This window comes from Ciconia boyciana, chromosome 10 (assembly GCF_034638445.1).
Source record: "Ciconia boyciana chromosome 10, ASM3463844v1, whole genome shotgun sequence".
Taxonomy (NCBI): domain Eukaryota; kingdom Metazoa; phylum Chordata; class Aves; order Ciconiiformes; family Ciconiidae; genus Ciconia; species Ciconia boyciana.
In genome coordinates, this window is record NC_132943.1 from 6,441,807 (window position 1) to 6,465,785 (window position 23,979).

Below are 23,979 nucleotides of genomic sequence, written 5' to 3' on the forward strand. Positions count from 1 at the left end.
ATAGACATTATACAGCATGTTTACAAATGAAAATTAGCACATTATTGACTATGCATTTTTATTCCTCTTCCTGAAGAAAAAGCTGCTGCATGTCAGGGAGGTTGTGTATCAAAAAGGGAGACACACTTCTGTCTCCAATTTATTCTGGCTAATTGTTCAGATCTTGACATCTCTTGCTCTATAAACTATTAGTCCCAGTCTTCTGAGATACATTTCTATTAAAAGTGTCAGGAGTTCAGTAGTAGTTTCATTAGGGGTTTTGTTTTACTAATGTATATAAAAATGATATATGTTAAAAATATTGAAATATGTTCTCTCCACAGAATGCATATTCGTATAGCATATTCATAGACTTACCAACTAGGCTGAGTTATATTTTGAGTATTTATGGATTTTCAAGAGCTTTTGTTCAGGAGCAGAGTAACATAGGAAGGACACCTCTACCTCCCAAATGTTCTTTTCTTCAGAGGCAGACCTTCGGTTAGCTGTAGACATCATCAACTTCTGAAGCCTTTCTGTCTTGGATTACAGAGAGGGAGATTTTAGAGAGGATTACAGAGAGATTACAGAGATTACAGAGATTTTAGAGATTACAGAGAATTTAGAGATTACAGAGGAGGATTACAGGGAGATTTTAGCTATCCTTACTTCTTTAGCTATCTTTGTGGTGATGATTAGCTTTTTATGCTATTGAATTTTGTGGTGCTTTTTGTATGAATCAAAAGTTATGGTTATTTCCATTGAATCCTCTCAGACTAACTACTCTCATTTTGTCTTTCTGTAAGAAAATGGCTATATATCTTACTGTTCTCAATTTCATTTATTTTTATGTACTGTATTTTCCTTAGCTCCTAATAACACTTGTGACGAGAATGCTTTCATGTGCCATAACAAAGTCTGCATTCCCAAACAGTTTGTATGTGACCATGATGATGACTGTGGAGATGGATCAGATGAATCTCTGGAATGTGGCAAGTATAACAAAAGTAGAGTAAACAGAAAAATTTCAGACTGTTAACTCTAAGGCCTTCTGCAAGGTCTGTTACTTTAAGTCACTATTGAAAAAGAAAGATCTTCAATTTTTAAAATTGTTTTAATGTTAAATTTTAAATTATGCGTTAATGAATACAACTTGGTATTAACTTGGAGCTGGAGCTACAATGACAAATTATTTGCTATAGTTGTGACTTACAGTTGATTGCTAATAGCATTTAACAGAATTTAAAAATGTGCAGTCTATAATTTCTTGTTCGTTATGTATATTTTTATATCTTTGTCTCTATACATTTTTTTCTATCAAATAATGAAACTTCTCTGTCATGATTATCGCTGCAGTTAAATGATACCAACTAAAGCCATATGTGAATGTTTAATTTTTGCCATTCATATGAATTTAGGGTTTCTTATATTATGTGAATGTCTGTACAGTATATCTAAGCCATACTCAGAAACATCCATCTATCTAAATAATATTTATGGAAAATGCAAAACAAATATTCTGTCCAAACAAGCAAGTTATTGATTGTCATGACTGATTTTGTGCAGTTAAAATCTATATTGCTTATTTACTCTATTAGATGTGCTCAAGAGATGAGAACCACAGCAGAAGATAGCTAGCTATGTATTTTAGGCACTTCTATTGTACACACTGCCTGAGGAGTGTATGTGCATAAACGATGCAAGTAGACATCCAAAGATTGTAAGAAACAGCCTGTTTGGTACTTGCATTTAGTAAAATTTTTCATGTAAAGTTTGAGTCAAACACGTAATGGAACATTGTAGGAAAAGGCTATAGTGTAGCAAATAAGAGCTTATTTGTTTGCTGGTCATACAAAGAACAGATTTCATCAACATCACTTAGAACTGTATATGACATGGAAAAAATCTGTTCCTGTGATGAATTGGGCAGTCCCCAAATTGTCCTTTTTCTCTCTGTGCTCACCAGAAGCAGGCTGGTACTTAAGAGGCGGCAGCCATTCCTGCCACATCAACATGAGATAGGTCAGGTCAGGAGAGCCCCTTTGAAGCGAATCTCCCACTCACCCCCACATACTGTGTTTTGGCTCACAGAGAGCAGTGTCAAAGCAAGTGAACTGATAGGAAAAAAACCACGTAAAAACCTCTGAAGCTGAGCCAGCTAATATAATTCAGCTAGGAGTGGGCATGAAGTCCACAAGAGGAGAAGAGAGCTGGTGTGAGGTAAAATCCTGAAATGCATCTAGTGTGGATATTGGGTTCTCCTTACCAGCTGTTTCATCCTACTGCTCCTCCCTTACTGCGCCACACCGCTTGCCAGCATAGACTTCTAGATGCTTGAAGAAAGAAGGGAACAAACACACCTTTCCGAGCAAACTCCATTTGCTTTTCACTTATGTAAACTACACGGTGTTTTGAAAGGAGCAGTGTGCAACAATAAGCTGTTGTGGGGAAAAACTGCTTAGTTCATTTAGTTTAAACCAAATCAGGATTGAAGCAGGTTATTGGTTTATTAATGACAGATAACTAATTGGAAATCAGCGAACCGTACATTCAGTATCAATAGCAGCAATGCGATGAGGAAATCACACCTGCAAAATGTTGATATATCTTATGCATTTTTAAACACCATTTTATAACTAGTCCCAAAATATTCTGAACACACAGACACACACAGAGCAGAGTTACGTGCGCCTTCTGCCCCAGCCCGGGACACGGGGTTACAAGTACGCGTGCCCACGAACCCACAGAGGGCTGTAGCTCTCCATGAGGTCAGGTATGCAACTCATCCTGGTGTGCCCATCCTGCCCGCTTCGAAGCACACGCTCTTATACTCACGTTGCTTTCTTAACAGCTGTGGTTATCCAGGCCCTTTTGCCAAAAGGCAGCTGTGAGAGTGGACCCACACAATAATGAAACCGTAAACTATTTCCTCCGTTAGTAATCGTTTGTGCATGCCAGAACCCTTTATAGAAAGTGGTTCATTATGGGTTTGTTCCTCTATTTAGCACTGTATGATCAAGTGGAATGGTGGGGGGAGTAGGAGAACCTTTCTGATCAGGTTTTACTTGGAAGCAGTCTTCAATTCCTAAATAAGTATTTAGAACTAAACAGTCACAAACTTCAGAAATAGGTGCAATTTTTTCTACATGCTTATAATTTCTTGCTGGTGTATTTCATTTGTTTTCTATAGCATCATACACATGCATGGTCTCTTAAAATAGAAATAAATAGTGATGGTTTGACAGAGTTTTGGAAAGAGACAGAAGGAGGAAACAGCAACAGAAGCAGAGGATGTACAAACTCCTGATCTAATTGTAGTATGGACCTGCCTTCAGGCACTGGCTCTATTTAATTTTTACTGAGTAAATGGAAATCTACAGCAGCATTTGTTATGTGTTGCACTGCTCCAATGCAATTTTCTGTTAGCTGGTAATCAAATACTCGCCTTAGTGTGTGACTAGTATGGTAAACTCATTATAGTGTAATTTTAGGAAAGGGTTACATTCTTTTATGAGAAAGGGAACTACTCTTAGAGGGTAGGAATCAAATTCCAAAACAGACTTTTCAAGGTGTTGTCAGGATGTAAAAATAACCGCGTAATTCCCCGAGATTTTAAACATGTGATTTCTGATTTGACTGCAAACTAGGTAGCCTAATCATAGCTCTATTAAATTCTACAGCTAGACATTTGCATCTTGATATAAAACAAAAAAAAAAGATACTTTTCAGCAGCCAGTCTACTGAATGGGATGAAATTTGGTTTGAAATATATTCCTAAAAGCAGAATTAAGGGAATCCATTTAAAAATCTAGATTTTTTTTTTCATCTGTATCATTTAAAGGTATATTTTCTTGTTTTTTCTAGAGTATTATTCAGATATAATATACAAATGGGACAGGTTATTGGGGTAACCGGTTTTTACTTGTATCTGAATTTGCATCTAAAAAGATTTTAAAAGTTCACAATTATTCTAATCCCTGAAAATTTCTTTGAGGCAAGTTTTGATTCCATTGTATAATCCTGTCTTTTTTATGAAATCTTAATAATTAATCACTAGTAAACAAACAAATAGCAATAGTTCAAGCTGGGGAGAGCGTGAGAACAAAATACATTGTCCCTAAATTGCATCTCCTCTTGCTTCAGTCAGAGACAGAATACTGAGCTAGATGAGCCCCTGTCTCATCCTCTAAGGTATTTCTTATGCTCTTGAATGTTAAAAAAAAAATTTAGGAATTCCATTCAAGAATATGAAATTTCATCAAGAAGATGAAATACTTTGTTTATGTGGCTACTCAAAAGACAAATACAGGAACAGGAAGGATTTTCTGGTTTCAGTTTCCAGTTTCTTTATGTCCTGTCACCCAGAGCAGAGGCAATATTAAGCAGAGGCCGTTGTTCTGCACATTCATAATGACCGTTCTGATGATGACATGCTTGTGAAATGCTGCAGACGCGAGGCAAAGCTGTTGGTCAGTAAAAACTTCCACTCAAAGGTGTCTCAGACAACCAAAAAGCTTCACCTTTTTTTCCTTATTAAGTCAGCCTATCTTCTTTCAAGCATGATCTATGTAAAAAAGAGAAAAAAACCACAAACCTTCAGGAGACCACAGAATTATTTTAATTCCAAGTAATGTTTGTAATTGAGGTAATAACATACTGCATTTTGAAAATAGTACATTAACACATTTCTAAATGACTACTAAAGATATACAAGAGGTTTAAAGCTCTTGATGGAGAGGGATATCTCATCCCAGACTGTCAAATGTTACATCTCCATCTGCTACCAGAAAAAAACTATACTACATAGCAGGAAATAAAATAATTAGAAAAAAAGACCAAACTACTTCTAGAAAGTAGAGTTATGAGTGCTCATCTCAGATGTTCACAGCTTCAGTAGTTAAAGCTTCAATAGTTATTATAATTTGGATTTATTTCATGGACAAATCAAATTTTTGGAGCTTAAAATCTGCATTTTTTAATCAAGAGTAAAGAATGTTAAGCAGAATTCAGCATATTTTTTTTTAAATGTTGCAAAATCATTCTTTATAATCAGAACGAGTAATGCTAGGTAATTCTTACTTTATAACCTTTGTTGTTGTTGTTGTTGAGTTTTAAACTAAATCAAGGCTTGCTTTCAAGGCTCTTTTAAAGGACTACAGAGTACTTGAGGCAGACTTTATACACATAGAATACAGGAAAAGTTACACTTTTCTTTCCCAAACAGGAACATAAGTTTTGTAGTAGCTGGTTTACTGTAATTAATATTACAAGTGAATATCTTACAAATAGAAGGTGATTTTCCCTCGGGGAATTTTTCAACTTTCATGTTTCAAAATTGAATAGAGAAAACTAAATTTGTGCTGACTTTTCTAAATTTTTCTACTGCGTTGTTGGTTTTGAACTCCAGGTTAAACACTCTAGGTGTTCTAAGAAGAAAATGCCTGTCTGTGGTTTCTTTACTTCATTATATATTATAATTTTCTGTTAGAAATCCACTTTAACTTTGAAAATATATACATTTTATATATATTGATTTTGTGGCCATCTTAGAAAATGCATGTTTAGACTGGTTAAAATGATTAGTGTTCTGCGTGTTTTAAAGGGAAAGCATAGAGTAAAAAGCATATCTCAAAAATATTTGTTGGGTATAGTAATTTCTAAAATGTCTGTTAGAAAGATATTTCCTAATAATAGCAAAAAGTTAAATTACACCGAAAAGAAAATGTATTTATGATTGAGAGCTGCATAAATATGTTTTACATATGTGGGAATTGTTCCGTGACTATGCTGCATAAGAGACATTTGATTTCTTTCTTTGTTGGTAGAACACTCGTGTATAAGCATGTAATGCTTTGTATCTCTTTATGGAACAAAAGATACTTTTTCTTATGTTGCCTTGTGTATGCAAAATTTTATGTCGAAAGTATGAAGCAAAGTATGAAGTCATTGACTGCTGTATTTCTAGGGTATCGTCACTGTCGTCCTGGAGAGTTCACTTGTGCTGACGGAAGATGCCTGTTAAATTCCCAGTGGCAATGTGACGGTGATTTTGACTGCCCAGACCATTCTGATGAAGCGCCTATAAACATAAAATGCCAAAGTTCAGGTTTGTATTTAATTTTTTGAATAACATGTGTGACCTTTCTTTCTGGAAAGCAATGGTTTGGGATTGTAGACAGGCAGAAGTAAAACCTCATAGCTTAAATCTCCAGTGCTTTCACGACAATATTGCTTATGTCTCGCAAGGAGAATGTGTTGTCAGTCCTCAGCATCCAAAACCTCAGCTCACAAAGTTCAAGCCAGCAGTTCCTATGATGTAAGTGGCTGCTAGTTCATTAATGCATAAATTCTGTTAGTACTAAAATAAGATGATATTAATGTAGTTATTGTCAAAATTTATAGCTTGCCCTGAAAATGTTTAACATATTAAATATACTCATCACACAGAAGTAGATCATACAAAAGGCAATGTAAGGTTGTTCTTCCTATATTAAACACTGGTCTATTTTTGTTAGTAAATTACTGATCAAATGTGATTTTTTTTTTAATTGATATTTTCTACTGGCATAAGTTTGCTGAGGTCTGTCTGACTGGGTTTTGAGTGGAAAATGAATCCTGCTGTGTATATCATATCTTATTCTGTGGCTTTTTGAAAAAAACAATTCTTCTGTCTAGATCTTATTACTTTATTGTACAGTAGCCCAGTCCTTTATACCAATTTTGGTGGAAATCACTCATTTGCTTTGAGGTAAGGCAACATACCTGCTTTAAATATAAGTGTTCTGATTTGAAGAACCTGAATGTAGCTGAGCCAATGTATTCAAGTTTTGCCAAACAGGAAAAAAAAACATGTATGCATGTCCTCAGACAAAGAATGCATCAGAATTCAGTCAGTCATTTTACTAAACACCTGCACATCCAGAGGAGAGAAGCCATGCTTTTTAAGTTTTGCAAACTATAGAACTATATTTTGTGCAGAGATAATGGAGAGTATTCTCAACTAAATGAAAACGAATGTGTAGGAGGGAATAATAAGCTGAAGTATTCACACATTTTCCAGGAGAGGAATGAACCTTTAAAGACACTGAAATGTAAAAAGGTATTATAATACTATCAATAAGAAATGAATATTCAATTTTGACACAATTGTTTCATCTCACATGCACATATTGCAGCTGGTCCATGAGAAAATTAATTCCAAATACTAATAGACTACACAAAGTTGTGTTCTCTTTTTTTGTTTTCCAGAGCAGTCATGTAACAGCTCTTTTTTTATGTGCAAAAATGGCAAGTGTATTCCTCGAAGTGATGTTTGTGATGATAAAGAAGATTGTAGTGATGGATCTGATGAGAAAAGCTGCCACATTAATGAATGCCTCAGTAAGAAAGTTAGTGGCTGTTCTCAAGATTGTCAGGATCTTCCTGTTGGATACAAGGTGAATAATTATAAAATGTGGTGTAATATAATGCAAATTCTTAATTCTTAACTGTTTCTTAACTACTGCGTGATTATAATAAAATTCCAGTGTGTTGTACTTCCTTGTAATGAAGTAGCTTACCTACCATAGTAAGAACATTCACATTTTTATTTCCAGTAAGCAAACAATTGCCAATTGTATGAAAAAACCTGGTACAATACATACTTTAAACCTATGGAAAAGAACATACAATGCTTTAAATACAACACATCATACTGATGTATACAGAGCACTGAAAATCAGTTGTGAAAAAAGAAAACACGTAGGAGTGAATAGCAGGAATACCACTTTTCTCCAAATTTTTTTCTAAGTCAAAGACATTTAGAGAAATATTTAAACAAAGTATAACTGCCTTAGTTGCAGAATAAAACCATTAGTTGTCTGCATGTGATGGTGTTTTCTGAATCACCGGAATCTGCTCTTTGGCCTTGAGACGTAGAGAGGAATACTTCTTGGGTATTGTGTAAGCCCTAGCCACTGACTGCACTAACGTGTAAACAGAAGCTGAGAATAGAAGAGAGATTTTTTTTCAGGGTTTTAACCCCGAAGTAACCCTAACTGCACCCCCAAACGTTTCATCTTTTTAATAGAATATTGGCCCACTGAGAACTAAATAAAATCTGTCCAACGTGGCTTAGCTCCAAAGGTATTCAAACTTCTGAAACCACGTCCTAGTCGGGAGGCCATAGACTAGAGAGCTGGAGACTAGCTGGAGACTAGGTTGGGTACAGCAAAAACCTTGTTGAAGTAACATCGTGGGGAAAGCATGTCATGGGTCTCTGCAGAGGGTAATACAGAGAATACAGGAGCGAACATGACCCAAAGTTTTCCATTGATGAAACTATGCCTCTGTTTCAAAACCGCTCTACCCAGTTGTATTTTGCGTCGTTCACATTGCAGATGATAAGCTTGCCACGGTGATCATCAGACCCCAATAAAAATTAGCTTCAACAGTTCTCATTCACGTTACTGTATTTGCTACACAGAATGCTAGATGTTATCAATACTTCAAGAAAAATTATTTAAAACTGTATATCTTTACCAAAAAGCACCTGTGTACTTGAAAATAAAGAACTCCAAAGGGTCCATACATCATTATTTTAATGGAAGAATCCTTTGCATACTTTTGAAAAGGTGTGGTTTACTTTTCCTTCAGTTAAGGAAGAAAGAATAATTGCTCATTCTACAGGGTTATTTGGGAGGGAATGGTACTTAGGATCACACCAGCAATAGTTGAAAATAAATGTAGGTATGTCTGCCTGTACACAGTATAAATAGCAATGTAATTAAGATGTTGCTTGAAAAACTGAGACTACATGAAAAGGTTTACATATATATATTCAGAAGAAAGTACATAACAAACAGAATCAATGAGTAATTCAAAATGAATGTATTTGTTTTTCTTTCCCAGTGCAAATGCTGGCCTGGATTCCTTCTGAAGGATGATGGCAAAACATGTATAGATATTGATGAATGTTCATCTGGATTTCCCTGTAGCCAGCAATGCATCAATACATATGGAACCTACAAATGCTTGTGTGCAGATGGGTATGAAATACAGCCTGATAACCTAAACGGCTGCAAATCCCTTTCAGGTATCACTTTGTTTTTTTAATCCACAGCTGTATCCAAAATAATTTGTGAAATACCTTAGCCCCAAGGTCTGTGTTACCCTTTTATGCAAGATAAAGAGTTGCTTTGAAGCACACTACTTCTTCAATAAACAATAGCAATGTGATTCAATGTCTGAATGTAATAACAAGTTCTATTTTTAGTATGTGTTGTGCTCAAATCATTTGTAGTGAATAGTTATGGTGGATTATAGAAGTTTGAATTAGTAACTTTATTAGAAAAGGTATTAGGAAAGTTAAATCACTTAATTCTACTTCTGAGTCACATGATAATAGTATGTTTATGATAAGTGATTAAAAGATTTCTGCTGTTTTATTTCATCAACTTTAGAATATTAGAATGTACTTCAGACTTCCTGGTATGAAAAGGAGGAACAGGAAAGAAATAATAGAAATTGCAAAATCCATTATTGCTATAGCATGTGAAATCCACCAGTCTTACACGTAATACACAGTAAAGTTCAAGATATATAAGAACAGTGGTTGTTTCCTCACCCCTCTGTCTATGCCACTGATGTTATTTTTATGTGCTTCAGTGAGTAGGATTTGCTAGATCAGTGAAAGGAAGAGCAAAATGTCAACAGGAAAGAAACAAAAACCCCATTACTGCGTTCTGCTGGATTTCCTTCATAGTGCAGGCAACCTTCAGCTTGAGCAGACTCCTTATTCCAGCCTTGCACAAAGTTGTTTGTTGGTGTTTTGTTTTTAAATATCAAAAAACTTCTATTTTCTTTCTAAATGACAAGAAGACTGGAACCTCTGTCTGCCTCATGTTCCTGTCTCGGGTTCTTCCCTGAGTAATCAGAGGAAACACAGGAGAGGGCAGTAATACAGTATCCGGTTTTTGCTTTACTCCTATCACACGCTTTGCAAGCCACTCGTAAATTTAGAAGCCAGAGAGCACTCAAATGAGAACACATCAGCCGGAGCTGGAACACATCATAGTACAGTTTATCGAAGTTGTAATATATCAAACTTCGAAAGCGATCCTGACAAAGCTGCTTGTGCTGTGGCAAGGATGGTTGTGCTGCGAGGAGTTGCCAACATGTGAATGTTTGGCCTAATGCTGATTTCTTGCATAAATTGCACTGAACTCTTTAGAACAGAGCAGAGCACTACAGCCATTCTCCACAAACCACTAACAGTCAGTGCTGAGGATGATGCCTCGGATCATTTAAGAACTGGAGAATGTCTTGAGTTGAACATAAAATGCAAGCAAGGTGGTACAATGTATTCAGTACAAGAGCAGAGTAGGTTGGGCAACGCATTACATTCCAGAATGTATGAGCAGGAGAAACAAGTCTTAAATACATTTTTAATTATTATTAGTATTTTTTTTTTTATTTTAGCTGAGGTCTCTGTTAATAGAGCTAAAATACAGAGAGGGGGTTTTTAAATACTTTTTTTTTTTTTTTACTATTATGTACGTCAGTGTCAGAGATGTTTCAAAGTAAGTGATGGCATGAATGAGTATCTGAAGAAATATTTTTTTTATAAACTAGAAAACCAGGGGTAAAAAAGCCAAATCTGGGTTCAGGTCAGAATCAGAGAATCAAGGTTTGTCCAAATAGATGGTTTTTTATGTCTATACTGTTCAGAGTATTGAAATCTCAAAAAGCAATGGTCAAAATGTGCTTGGTTTGCAACCGTAACAGATAATAGTCGTAGTGATAATTTGAAAGTGAATGATGAAATTAAAACCAGTGGTATAAAATACATTTCAAATTTAATCTCTGACATTAAATTAGCATAAAATACAGTATGGTTCCCATATTACAAAGGCAAAAAAACCAAAAAAACATTGAAAGATATACTAATTGATTGCTTTGTTCATTTTTATACTGCATCATTGATCTTTCTTGGAACATTTGAATGTTTTAAATATTTCTTTCATCCATAACATTGATCAGAGCATGTAACATTTATTTTTCAAACCATCTGTATTTCAGCATTGTATTCCTGATTTTCCATAAATTAACGTAAAAGCTAGTCTAATATATTCTTTCTCCCGGGGTTTAGATGAGGAACCTTTCTTAATTCTGGCTGATCATCATGAAATAAGAAAAATTAGCACTGATGGATCCAACTACACTTTGTTGAAACAGGTATAATCATAGTACCATGCTCTAAGTTTAACTCAATACTTTTATTCTTTTCTAAAGTGTGCAACTGACAGAAACATCATCCTACAATTGGCATTGTATGCATCATAGAACAACTGCAGTATATTCAGAGTTTTTATAATATTTTAAATTGACTATTTTATCTGAATTTGACATGATTAAAGCTCAGGCAGTTGTTTCGTCAGTCATTCTGATGTACTAAAAAAATTATGTTATTTGTGATCCTCTTCCATCACAATATGTTTTGCACAATTTGTGTATTTCAGTTTTAAAAAAAACAACAAAAAAACACAACAAAAAACTATTTGGCCACGTATTATTTGGGCTACTTACTGTCATAATCCAAATCTAATTTTTTTATTTAGACAGACAATTCCAAGATTTACAATGTTACGATATATGAACATATATCTTTGGCTAAATCTAATTTTTTAAAGAATTCCTCTAAATTATTATAACAGGAAAAAAAAACCTTATTTGAAAAAAACTACAAAAATAGAAAGTCACCCAGTAAGTACAGAGCTGTCATTTTTAGCAGTTTCTGCTCTGCTTCTATGCTTCACCTAAGTGTAGTTACTTACCATAGATTAGAATTCCAAAATCCGTTTTAATAAAAACTTCTATTTCCTTGAGTACTAATTAATGAATTGTAGAAAGACTAGAAAATCAGTTATCGCCAGTCAATAGCATTAGGCTTTTTGTGACTTCTTGTGTCAGTAAGCTGTGTACCTTAATGTCACAAGAGATGTGCTTAGGTCTTCACAACAGTAATTACAAAATTAACCATCTTGCATTAAACATTGACTTTATTTAAGCATAGCGAGCATTATGTTAAAGTCTGTTTGTTCTGCTGAAATCCTTCTGACTACCTCTCATTTACATCTCACTGCCTCTCTCCTCTTTTGCTGGTATATCTATTAATAGAAGCCTGTGAAAAGAGGGGAGCAATGGTAAATTTTCTTTATGGTTGGTGCTGACAGATTGGCTCAGAGCTTTGTCAGTCTTGAATTTAATGGCCTCCTCTTCAGTATGTTAGAGACCATGTAGCTCCAGCCATTGAAGAGAACCTGTGTTTTCCATGTCACATTAATTCACTAGTCTAATAAATACCTCTGCTATTGAACCTACTGGCCTTTGATCCTACAAACACGGCATTTTTAAAAGCATCCAGATTTGAAAGCAGAAGAGGGAGCTATACCAGCAGAACAGGTGGGCTGTCTTCCTCATAAGGACATCTTTTTGTCCTTGTAATGTTATGATGGATCGGCTCTTTCTTAGACATCTACCAGATGAAGGCAAATACCAGAGCTGCTCTGGCAAAGGAGCAAAACCACCCTTCTCTGTGTATTTGATCTGTGCTTTGCCATTCTAACAGTTGTTCATATAAACTCAGAGTAAAGGAGATGAAAGTCGGAATTCCATTCAGTCTTCTCTGAGTTGTTACGTGCCAGCTTTTTCCTCTTTTTTTTTTTTTTCTTCAAGTATACATAAAGAGTACAACTGTTTGAATTGCATCTCATGTATGTTCTTTGCCTTCCATTTCCTTCACTCCTAGTCATCAAAATTCTTAGGGTTTCCATAGACAGAGCAGATAGAGAGAATATTCCTCCTCATTATTTGTGATTTTTACCTGCATTTTTTTAATTGGGGCACCAAGGCAACGCAAATCACGGCCTAGGATACCATGTGCTGTGTGTAACAGAAACAAACAAAACCGTAGGTTTAAGATGAGAGACTAATGCAGCTGATGGCATTTGAAAGCTTCCCTATTCCTTCTAAAAGCAGATTACATGAGAAATGACAAAGAATTATGCTAGAAGGACTTAAAAGTGGCATGTAGATCACGAAGAGGAGATGATGTCTGGATAGAGAACTCTATTGCAGACGTACAGAAATAATTTTACCTGCAGTTGATGTTCTGATAAATATTGGAACTAAACTGACCCAAAATAAACCACTTGAAACCAAAGACTTCCAGGTAGTCAATTCTCTTTATTAGTCTGGATACTTAAGAAACTTTTACAGTGTTGCAGAGTATGTAGATATAAGGCTATTTTTTCACAAATTACTGACTTTCATTTCTAGAATGTTATAAATTTTTAATAGTCTTTTGTATTCATTCACCTGTTGTCTCCTTTGTTAAGGATTTGGGGTGGGGGTTTATCTGTAGATGCATTTATACTAATAGTAGAAGAAGGGACAGGAAAAGTGTTTTGCAGCACAGTTATGACTAACAGAACTGCAGTTGGTTTTGTTAAAACACTGTGTGCATGGATATGTGATTTTTGAAAATAAGAGTGGTCCTCTAATACCATATTGTTTCCGGCTTTCTTTAAAAATGGTTTGTGCAACCTAATCGCTCGTTTCCTTTCCATTTTGATCAAAAGATAGATTTACAGTATTACACTATAGTAGTTGGCAGATGAGCTGTGTATCACTTTCTGTGCAATTAAATATCGTTGTTCTTAGTTGTTTATTGTAGAGCTGGCTAGTCTGGCACATCCCCTCTACAACTATGAATTACATTAACAAGGGAAGTTGCTGATCTACCTGAGAGTAGAATGGCATTGGGCTGATAACAGAACTGATTAACTGATTAACTGATCCTGCAGTTTTAAAAGGAGCACAGACTGCATTTGTTCTTTTTACCACTGCTGCTCCATCTTTGTTTGATAGTAATAATTGTAATAATTGTGATTTCACTACATAGCAGAATGCTAAGCAGATTATGGGGCGAGGCTTTCCTATTCTCAGATAAGGAAATGAGAGCCATCGTCTGAATGCAATACTTCTCTTCTTGTCTGCCATTTGGGACAAAAAGCCATTATTATATGACTGCTCTTTCCAACCTTTAGGAGTACCTCAAATATGAGCACCACTCTTTCTTACAATCTCTTGGCTTAGTACCTGAGCCATAAGAGACTTCCAGATGCCTGCTGGATCGCTAACTTTCACACTTGATGTATATACTACCTCTGTGTGTGTGCGTGTGTGTGTACACACATATATATGCACACAGTACCTATAATATAGCATCTACGAATTGAAAACCTCCTTATTCAGGAATTAAAATTAATGCTTTGAACATCACAGTTTTGAATTCCTGATTAATTTATATTAATAATGAAATGTTTTAATTAAGATAATAGATTTTATGCTATTTCTGAGTTTATTGTTATAAAATGAATGTCATCTAGTTTCCCAAAGTAATGCCGAAGGTAGTAATTAACAGAGAAATTGAGCAAAAGTTAAAGTATTTACTGTTAAAGTTCATTTTAATAGCAGGAAAGAAAAACGCAGAAGCTTCATTTAGTTTCATACGTCATCTGCATTTTTGATGTGAGATAGTTCCTTGTCACCATATTTATTTCTGTTACAATTTTTATCTTATTCTGAGTGTTTACAAGTAGTGCATGGAAAAATGAGAGGTACTTCAAAAATAGGCAGTCAGCAAAATAAAGCATTTTAAATGTTACGTGCGATGTATTTTGCATTCTGAATGCTATCAGACAGTTTGTATCCAAACATTTGAATAAATGGACATTATTTTTTTTTTTCTCTTTGTAGGGGCTGAACAATGTGATTGCAATAGACTTCGACTATAGAGAAGAGTTCATCTATTGGATTGATTCCAGCAGACCAAATGGCAGTCGCATAAACAGAATGTGTTTAAACGGAAGTGACATCAAGGTAATTGGGGATTAATAATGTCACTACTAGAATTAATTTTTTTGAGTATTTTGGGAAATGCTTCTTCATGGGTTTAACCCAGATTGTGAGGTTTTGGTATGTGCATACAAACACAGCATGAGCTACCAAGTCCTAGTAAAATTTAATTGCATTTGTATCTTAATTGAAATAGAGATAGGGACTAAGTGGACTGTATTTATGAGCTAAATTCCTTATGACTTAATAGACAGTTGACTCAATTGGCAGTTCAGTGTGGTTTACAGGATGCCAAAGAAAAAAAGAGGTATAATTAGGTGTAAGCTGTGTAAATACACTGATGTATTATTTCTTCATATACAATTTTCCATGGTCTTCAATTTGTTTTTTGTCTCACCTCCACTACACTGGTAATGAAAATAACTCCATGTCTTTGCTGTGAATAATCCAGGGTAAGACTGCACTCCCATTTCTCCACAGCCTGTCTGTTTTGCCTCAGTAGTGGAATAAGTTCACAAATCCATTAAGCACATTTGTTGACTTACACGAACATTTTTCCAGAATTTGTGATAAGCAGTAAGGAATTCTTCTTTGCTTATTCTCTTATGTCTGACCTTCTTAAACGAGGAACAAATTAGCAATAACATATCCTGTGAATTTTGTTCCCTCGTTGTGCACCAGTATATTATGCAGAGAGAAAAGATTTCTATTTTTCATTTGCAGCTTAGTACGTGGACTGACACATCCTCAGAGCACACCAACTTTAGTCTTTTTGAGGGCTAAGGTTTGAAACTGACTGGCATTAGTGAACCTTGTTTCCATCCTTCACACGGAAATAATTGTTCTTAGAATGTAAAAAAAATGTGGATGAGCATAAGTTATGGCACCCTGATTCCATTGGGGTAAAACTAAAATCCAGCAAGCACTCAAAAGTTCTAGTCAATCCCTGCAAAGATTCTTCCTGCAAAAAAATAGGAGACAGGCAAGTCTGGGGTTCGAAATCCATTAAATCCTTGAATCATATTTATTGCCTTTAAACATTTTACAAAGCATCCTATTCAGCTGCTTGTTAATTCTGGATGAATCTGTATTTTGTTATTTCAGGGGACGTTTTCAGGAATGGGGATGACCCCAGACTTTTTCTTTCTAATCGTAACTATTTCAAGAAGAACAAAGCCTTTTTCCAAGTCAAAAAGTTGTAATTGCCAAGTGGGAGAGTACAAAGAACTCCTCTTGCTTTCTAATGATGTAATAATAATTCAATTTTTAAGGAAACATTTCAGGAATTTGAACAAACATTAGAAGAAAATTAGGTTGGGAGCATGGAGGGTATTTCTTTTTTCCTTCGTTAATATTTTTGCAATTTACAGAACGAGTGTCATCTTGATGGAGATTTTATTCAAATAGGATGCCAAATTCAAAGCAAAAATTGTGAAAATAAGTGCATTTAACTTTCATAAGATTATTTGTTTTTTCATTGAAAAACTTGGCCCAGGTTTGGCCTCTGAAAGCTAAAAATGTGTGCAAAAATTTATCAAGAATTATATATTGTAGCTGTCTGATATTCTGTCAGTAATCCTTTATCCAGTGCCAAATGATAAAGTTATGTCTCTTTTACTTAGATTTTAATAGGTTACCATAGCACACATTTAATAATTTATGTTAGAAATAATTAGTTTCCCAGTAAACCTGTTTAATTTTTTTTTTTTCATGAAAGAGAGGTTTTATGATTGACAGCCTTTTCCCTTGAAGTATGAATTTCTTATTTTATTTCCTTCATCCTTCTTGTTTTATTATTTACTGTAAATAAATATACTATTAGTGTAAATGATACTATTTGATATGTTACCTAGGATTTCCCTTTTAGAAGATAGCATCTTTTCAGCATACCAACTCTAGCATTCTTGGTCTGGGAAACCTGATGGCATCTCATTTTTCTTCTGCATCTGATCATGGAGGACATATTTATACAATTGAAGCAACAACTTTTTCTCATAAATGTGTTCCAATATTAACACAGTGTTTTATGTATAGTATTGTAGATTCAAATGAAATCTGTTATTGGACAATGCTGTAGTAAGCTGGATTGTGTACGTTAAATATCACACTGGTGATCTCAGTGACTGGAATAAGCTTAAAGTGACCCTCCAAAGGAAAAGACATCAGAAAAGAGGGACTAATTACTTTGGTTGATGCTTCTAGATAAACCACGATCGAAGTATGCAGAGCTATCCATTTCTATATGAAATGTCCCATGTTACAGTGCAGCATTTGCTGCAACTACACATTTATAAAACAGTGAAGCTGGTAGTGCTAAGGTATTAGAAAATAATTTTATTCATATTAAAAAATTGGTGCATGCCTGGATTTAATTTTAAAAAGATTTTATAAGGTGATAAATAACGTAATAACCTGAAAGGGTGCTGTTACATATTCATAACTATAAAATTGGTTTAAAGTATCTCACAGTGTCCCTTCTAATCTTCAAGGCTTTTCAGTATCTTCAAATGGTAAATAAAATTTAAAATAACACATTCAGTTATACATAATCAGGTTTATGTGTAAAGTTTATACTCTGTTGCACATTCTTTTAGTGGTGAAGATGACGATAAATTAGAATGTACACTACAGTAATAAACCCATTATTAGTACTTAAGTGTTGCTCTCTGATTTTTTATTTTTTTTTTCCTTAAGGTCTAGTTGCACAGACCTAATCAGGACCTAATCAGGAATAGAATAGGTCAGAATAGACCTTATCAGAAAGAGAATTTTTAAGCCTAGAAGAAGTTGGACTCTAATGATTGGGAATATTCAAATGTCACTCAACACTTAACATGAAGTACTCCCAGCCAAGCAAGACTGAGTCATACAATCATGATGAGATTTGTAATCATGTATATCTAGAGACATTTGTTCAAGTCTCAGAATTATTCAAGTCATCAAAAATCTTGAGAATAACACATCCCTGTCAGTACAGCGTAGGCTTTCCAGTAGGTCACTAAATTGCTTCTGCCTCTTAGTTTATTCCTTAATAATGTAGTCCTTTTGAAATTTAAGTAATTCTTAGAAAGTTCCTCTTTCTTCTGCCTCTTTCTTTCATATGATTGTTGGAAATAAAAGCACAGTATTTACTTTCCAACTAGGTAATCTTTTCCTGTTTGCCTGAGTTAAGTCCCCTTATGGTCTATCTGTCATGATGACGTAAGGCACCACTGTAATATTAAAAGGAAATATATGCTGATGTAGACTGGCGAGAGAACTGGTGAGCTAATAAGCAGACATGTTTGAGGGCACACTATGGGGACAGAAGCCTCATCTCCATTCTGTTCTGTGAAAAATAAACAGAACAGTAAAGGGGAAAAAGTCTTTAAAAAAAAAAAAAAACTAAGACAAAAGGAAAATTGAAAAGATGAAAAATGAAAGATACAAAATTCTTAAAATGTAGTGCATAATGCAGGGAAGTTGGAAATTTGATATTTACTGTAACGAAAGTGTCATGTTGTCTTAGTTACTTAAGAAGTGTCATTACTTCAGAAGTGTCATTGTTTAACAGGGAATAATAATCTTTTTTGCATGTTGTGTGTTACTGTATCATATATCCAACTTCTCAATATTCGGGTAGTATTAACTCTTGAATTGTTGTTCCTGTTCCTGGTATTTAGATGAATAATCTCTGTAATTTTTGTTTTTCTAGGTAGTCCACAATACAGCTGTTCCCAATGCACTGGCTGTCGATTGGATTGGGAAGAATCTCTATTGGTCTGACACTGAAAAGAGAATTATTGAGGTGTCTAAACTCAATGGCTTATACCCTACCGTCCTTGTGAGCAAAAGAGTGAAGTTTCCTAGAGATCTGTCCTTAGATCCTCAAGCTGGGTATGGAGCAGCCATTTTGCAGTAATTCATATTGAATCCTAATTTTAGATTTAAATATTTTTTATAAAAACAGAAGGTAGGAAATACTAATTAGTTTTTTTACTACCTAACTTTCAGCTACACTGGATATCAGTAGTCTAAAACGCATTACCAATGCTTACTATATCATCATTACATATAAAATTGGTATAATAGAAAGATGAATGCAGGTACTAAAACATATTTTGTTATATTTACTACTCTGTAAATGTTTTGTTTTGATAGGAGTAAAGCAGATATTTCAAAAAATATCCCCATATTTTTTAAGAAGTGTGTTACTAAATAACAAAAAGTTCATATTACATGGAAGACAATTCTTACATTTTGTTTCATTTATTCACTGAAGTGAACTATCTCGTTAACACTCTCTTCTGTATTTACTAGTTTCCAAAATAATTTAGGCCATTCAACTACCACATATTTGAAGACTTTTTTCTGCTAGTTTTTGCATGTTAATCGAAGAGTGAAAATGTTTAAGCCTGCATAATTTGAAGATGCCTTTTTTACTCTATAAAATTATTTTTTTTTATTTTCACTAAAGTCAAATAACTGGACTGATTAATTAGTAGGATACAAGGTGTTTATTTTAGAAGACTTAGTTTCTAACTTTAGTTTTCAGAAATTTGAAATGATCAATACGCTTGAAAAATTTATTGCAACAACAATAAGAAGTGAGAACTGCCTAGTTAGTTTAAATAGTTTGTTAACTGGTACCTTTAATTTCTAATTTTATTAATTATTGCATTACTTACAATTTATTTATTAATATAAATCTGTGCTGGTATTCTGAGTACAGTTTTGAGCACCACCACCATTTTCGATTTCTTGACTGGTGCGAGAGCTATAGGAACCATGGACATTTTTTTTCACAGTTATAATTTTAAAAGATTATAATTTTTCCCATAAAACTGATGTCCTTGAGAAAATTAACCTAATGCTATGAATTTTAAAAGGAAAGAAAGAAAGAAAAGAAATCATCTTTCCATTAACAAATTTATTTAATATTTTATTTTCACAGAATCACAGAATGGTTGAGGTTGGAATGGGCCACTGAAGGTCATCTTGTCCAACCCCAAGAGACACAAGCCCTTTTTACTTTTTTCTTTTTGTTTTTTTGGGTTGTTTTTTTTTTTTCAAACAGAAACTTTCTAGCCATTTCTATTTGATCAAAACCAAGTCAGCATTACAGAGACTCAGATAAACCATCTAACCATTTCATGCCAGCATCTAATTCAGATGAAGAAAGATTTTATATTCTTGAAACAGAAAATGCATAAAAACCTTGAGGTATTTCCTGTTTATGTGACAATATGTGTAATGCCACAGCCATTGGTCACTGGATCTATATGGCTCAATATGCAGTTAATATCTCGTAAACAGAGGCCTCTCAATTCACCAGTAAACCATCATCTATATTAAAACTATCCACTAAAACTTCAGTGTATATCTAATTGAAAGTCATTAAAAACTGGTGAATTTCTAACCAAATGTATTCTCTTAAATAAATATTTACGCTGCATGTAATCTTTCAGAAAAATAATACTTCTGAACAGTAATACTTAAATTATTATCTCTTCCCTGAATAAATAAAATATAGACGATGAAAAGTTTGCCCCTATGTCTTTTCAGATCTGAATTCCATATGTAACGCTTTCTGTTTTGTGGAACATTGGGATACATCTGTGTAAATTGGATGAATAAAGCTATTGTAGTGTCTTATAACACTCTTATAGTATCATGGCAAATTAATGATTCTTTTCCATCTCTAAATCCCAAGGCTCAAATAATCATCTCAAGTGTCAGCGACAGGAGAAAATTGTTGAGTTGATCTGGACTCTACCTAAACAAAGAAAAGCAGTGTATTTCTAGCTAAGAAATATAACCTACCTACTTTACTATTTTTAAGAGAAAAGCCATTTTCTACCAGTTCTTAGAACTAGCATTGAATTTTCTTGTAACTGTACCCTTTCTTCCCTGTAAAATTTGGCAGGGAGGATGTAGACATTTGTTAAATGTATTCAAGATACCAATACATGGTATCTCTCTCTGGTTGCCTGGACATCCAAGATATGTTCCCTGTGTATGCAAAAATCAGCTCTACAAAGTTTGTACAGAGTCCCAGTCTTCCAGGAAGGTTTAGATATACACAGGCATAATAAACTTATTGTGCTCCTGCTCGGTGCACAGTATCTGTACAGACTTAGCCTTCCAAGGCCAAGCTCTTTTTTTTTGTTTTGTTTTTAAATAAATATATTTGTTTGTTCATTTGTTTTAACATGGAAAGCTGCTGGAAATAAAAATTGTGTTTACATTTCAAATTCAGAGTTATTGTTTGAAACAGTATTAATTGTATCTTAGTTTTTTTCTCACAAATGAGAAACGCTAGATCAACTATATTGCTGATGCCATACAATAGTAATGATCTGTTTCCAAATAAAAAGTTTTCTGTTGGAGTCAGTGGAGAAAGCTCCCTTTCTCTACTGCTCATGTGGAGCAGGCTCAGCGCCAATGTATTGCACCTGTGTTTTGTAGGATACCTGTAGCTGTTCTTAGGGCCACCATTTTCTCCTGCACGCAATTAGTATTCCAGGTGGCTATTAAGAATATGAGCTGCATCTGGGTTTTTGAGAGCCTGTCCAAAACCTGTAGAGTAGAAGCATATCAGCTTCCCAGCTGAAAAGATCTGTCCTGAGGTTCTAAGTAATGGCATACAGGAGTACCAACATGCATCCATATACCAAATAATAGGACTTTTTCTTTTTTTAAAAAAAAACATGCTCTGTATTGTGGCTAAATAGCATATTAAAGAGAAAATTGCTACTCAGCTTTCCAACAGTCTTTCTCAGTGCTTTACCCATTTTTAAGCCATTTACGTGAGAAACTGTTCTGATGTTTTGGAACTAGTACTTCTTGAAGTAATATAGTTTGCATCATAGTAATATTAACAACAAAACAAAGTTTTGTAATATGTGTTAAAAGTAACTGTAATACAATATTTGTCATAAGTTTAGCAGTGATGTCATTTTTGCAGGGTATGACATTCATGAAGTCCAATCTGGGCAGTACTTCAAATTCTAAGTTATCAAGACTAAGCAATTTAAATGCATTTTTTACTAGTCCATAATGAATTTGATGAAATCACATCTAACATGAGGACTCTGCTATTCAAACCCTTTACATTTAGCACACTCATTTACAGACATGTCTAGAAAAATCCAAAAATCTATCTGGAAAATGGAAATGTTATAGAATAATTACTGATTTATTCTTGAGATCAACTAAATAAATTAGTTTTGTTTTTTGTGGGTTTTTTTTTTTTTTCATTTCTAAACGAAGCAGCTGTTGTATTTTGTTTTATAGATACTTGTACTGGATTGATTGCTGTGAGTATCCTCACATTGGCCGTGTCGGTATGGATGGCTCCAGTCAAACAGTCGTCATAGAAACACAGATCTCTAGACCTATGGCTCTTACAATAGATTATGTCAACCATAGACTGTATTGGGCTGATGAAAATCATATTGAGTTTTCTGACATGGATGGATCTCATAGACATAAAGGTTGGTCAACAGGTTTTGGGGTTTTTTTAGAGGGTTTTTTTTTTATTTTTCTGATAATTTTTAAATTGAAGATGCTTTGCATGTTATCTATAATAATGTAAAAACTGTACTTAAAACATTTTTGCAAACTTTATTGATATATTTTTTCCTTTTAATCAATATTTTAAAAGTTGCTTTTCATATTCCTTCTCTGTTATGAATAATTTTTAAACATGTCCATGGAAAAAATGTCAAATGAAAACAGAAACTCTAGGAACAGCCTCAGCAATCAGAGGCTGCCCTGTCAATTCTGTACTCTAGTGCATATTTGCAACACGTATTCTTGACCAAGTTACAAAGCCGGTGTAACTTGGCAGTTAAAAGTGGAAGGGATATGTGCGGAGTGCCATGTGTCAGAATGTGGCTAAAAGCAGCCTTTTCTCCAGCCTGAGAAAGCCTGGAAATGCCCATTAGTCTGTTCAGCATGAGTCAATAAGGAGACCAGTATTGCAAATGTAATTTGGGGCTTTCCTGGTAGATGGGTAAAATAATATCTTTTTAAATACTTATGTAATGAAGTAATCTTTATCCCTGTGTTCTGCTTCTCACCTGACAGATTATTAAAAAGCTAGTATCTTTTATCTATAAAGTGTTTTTTTAAAAAAAAGTTTTACACTATGATGAATAGTTCTCATATTCCGAATAGTATAATTAAAGATCTTTCACTTTAATTCAAATATATGAAATACTCAGTATCAGTGTGCTGGGTTTTTTTTTCTTGAGATGAAACTGTTACTTGAGCTCCCTTCCACAAGCTTTACCCAAACCTCAGAACTGCTGCTATCCTGCTAAAACTTCATGCATTTGGGCTTTTTTTAGGCTTTTATCTCATACTGGGTGCCTCCAGGTTTTCTCCAAACCAGAGTTCATGGAATAACTTTATTTTCAGATTGAAGTTTCTCTGTGAAATAAAACAAACAAGTTTTCTAGCCCTTGTATTCATGAATAGTAAGTTATAAATAGATAATGAACAATTCAATCACAGTTATTTGAGATGGTAGGAGAGACTACAGCAATAGCTATGAGAGCTGTAAACATTCCCATTAATCTCAGCATTAACTTCCATGTTTTTTGTAACGAACACAGGACAGTCGTAACCTGCTCACCTAAGCAGTAGTTGCCCAGACATACCCCCGAGTGCCAGCTGGATTCCTGCTGACAGTCTGTTTTTCTGACAGATGAAGCAAAGCTCCGTACTCCTCTTGATGTTATTCCCTGTGCTGCTATCCTGCTATTTTGTTCTCATACAATTATCCTCTCACTCTTCTTTCTGGATCTTTCAAAGGAAAGAAGTAAATAATAGCCAATGTGTCTGTCTCAACCCTAACCTGACTGCAGTGGTCAAACCTTTTTCAATTTTCTCTTTCAACCTGAAAGTTTCAGAATTTTTCTTTCTCAGAAAATGTTCTCCTATCACTAAATTTTAGAAGATATCTGCAAAATTCCAGTCATGCTGTCTTTGGTGTCCATTGCCTCCGTCTCCAGCCTGTGGATTTCTCTTGCCCGAGTGGGTAAAATTGGCTTCAATGGCTTTTATATTCATGGAGTTAATGTCTTCTCCTGAGGATGTGTGAACCTAGAGAAGAAG

At 34.5% G+C, this 23,979-nt stretch overlaps 1 protein-coding gene across 1 annotated transcript in view; it reads left to right on the plus strand.

The window, feature by feature from the left end:
- The window catches only part of LRP1B (LDL receptor related protein 1B), a 309,784-nt gene that overhangs the window by 179,663 nt on the left and 106,142 nt on the right, over positions 1-23,979 (plus strand). The window contains exons 46-53 of the mRNA XM_072874983.1: positions 849-971; positions 5,945-6,085; positions 7,228-7,415; positions 8,869-9,052; positions 11,108-11,193; positions 14,779-14,901; positions 18,572-18,753; positions 22,153-22,352. Coding sequence (XP_072731084.1) covers positions 849-971; positions 5,945-6,085; positions 7,228-7,415; positions 8,869-9,052; positions 11,108-11,193; positions 14,779-14,901; positions 18,572-18,753; positions 22,153-22,352 — 1,227 coding nt within the window. The remainder of the gene's footprint in view (positions 1-848; positions 972-5,944; positions 6,086-7,227; positions 7,416-8,868; positions 9,053-11,107; positions 11,194-14,778; positions 14,902-18,571; positions 18,754-22,152; positions 22,353-23,979) is intronic.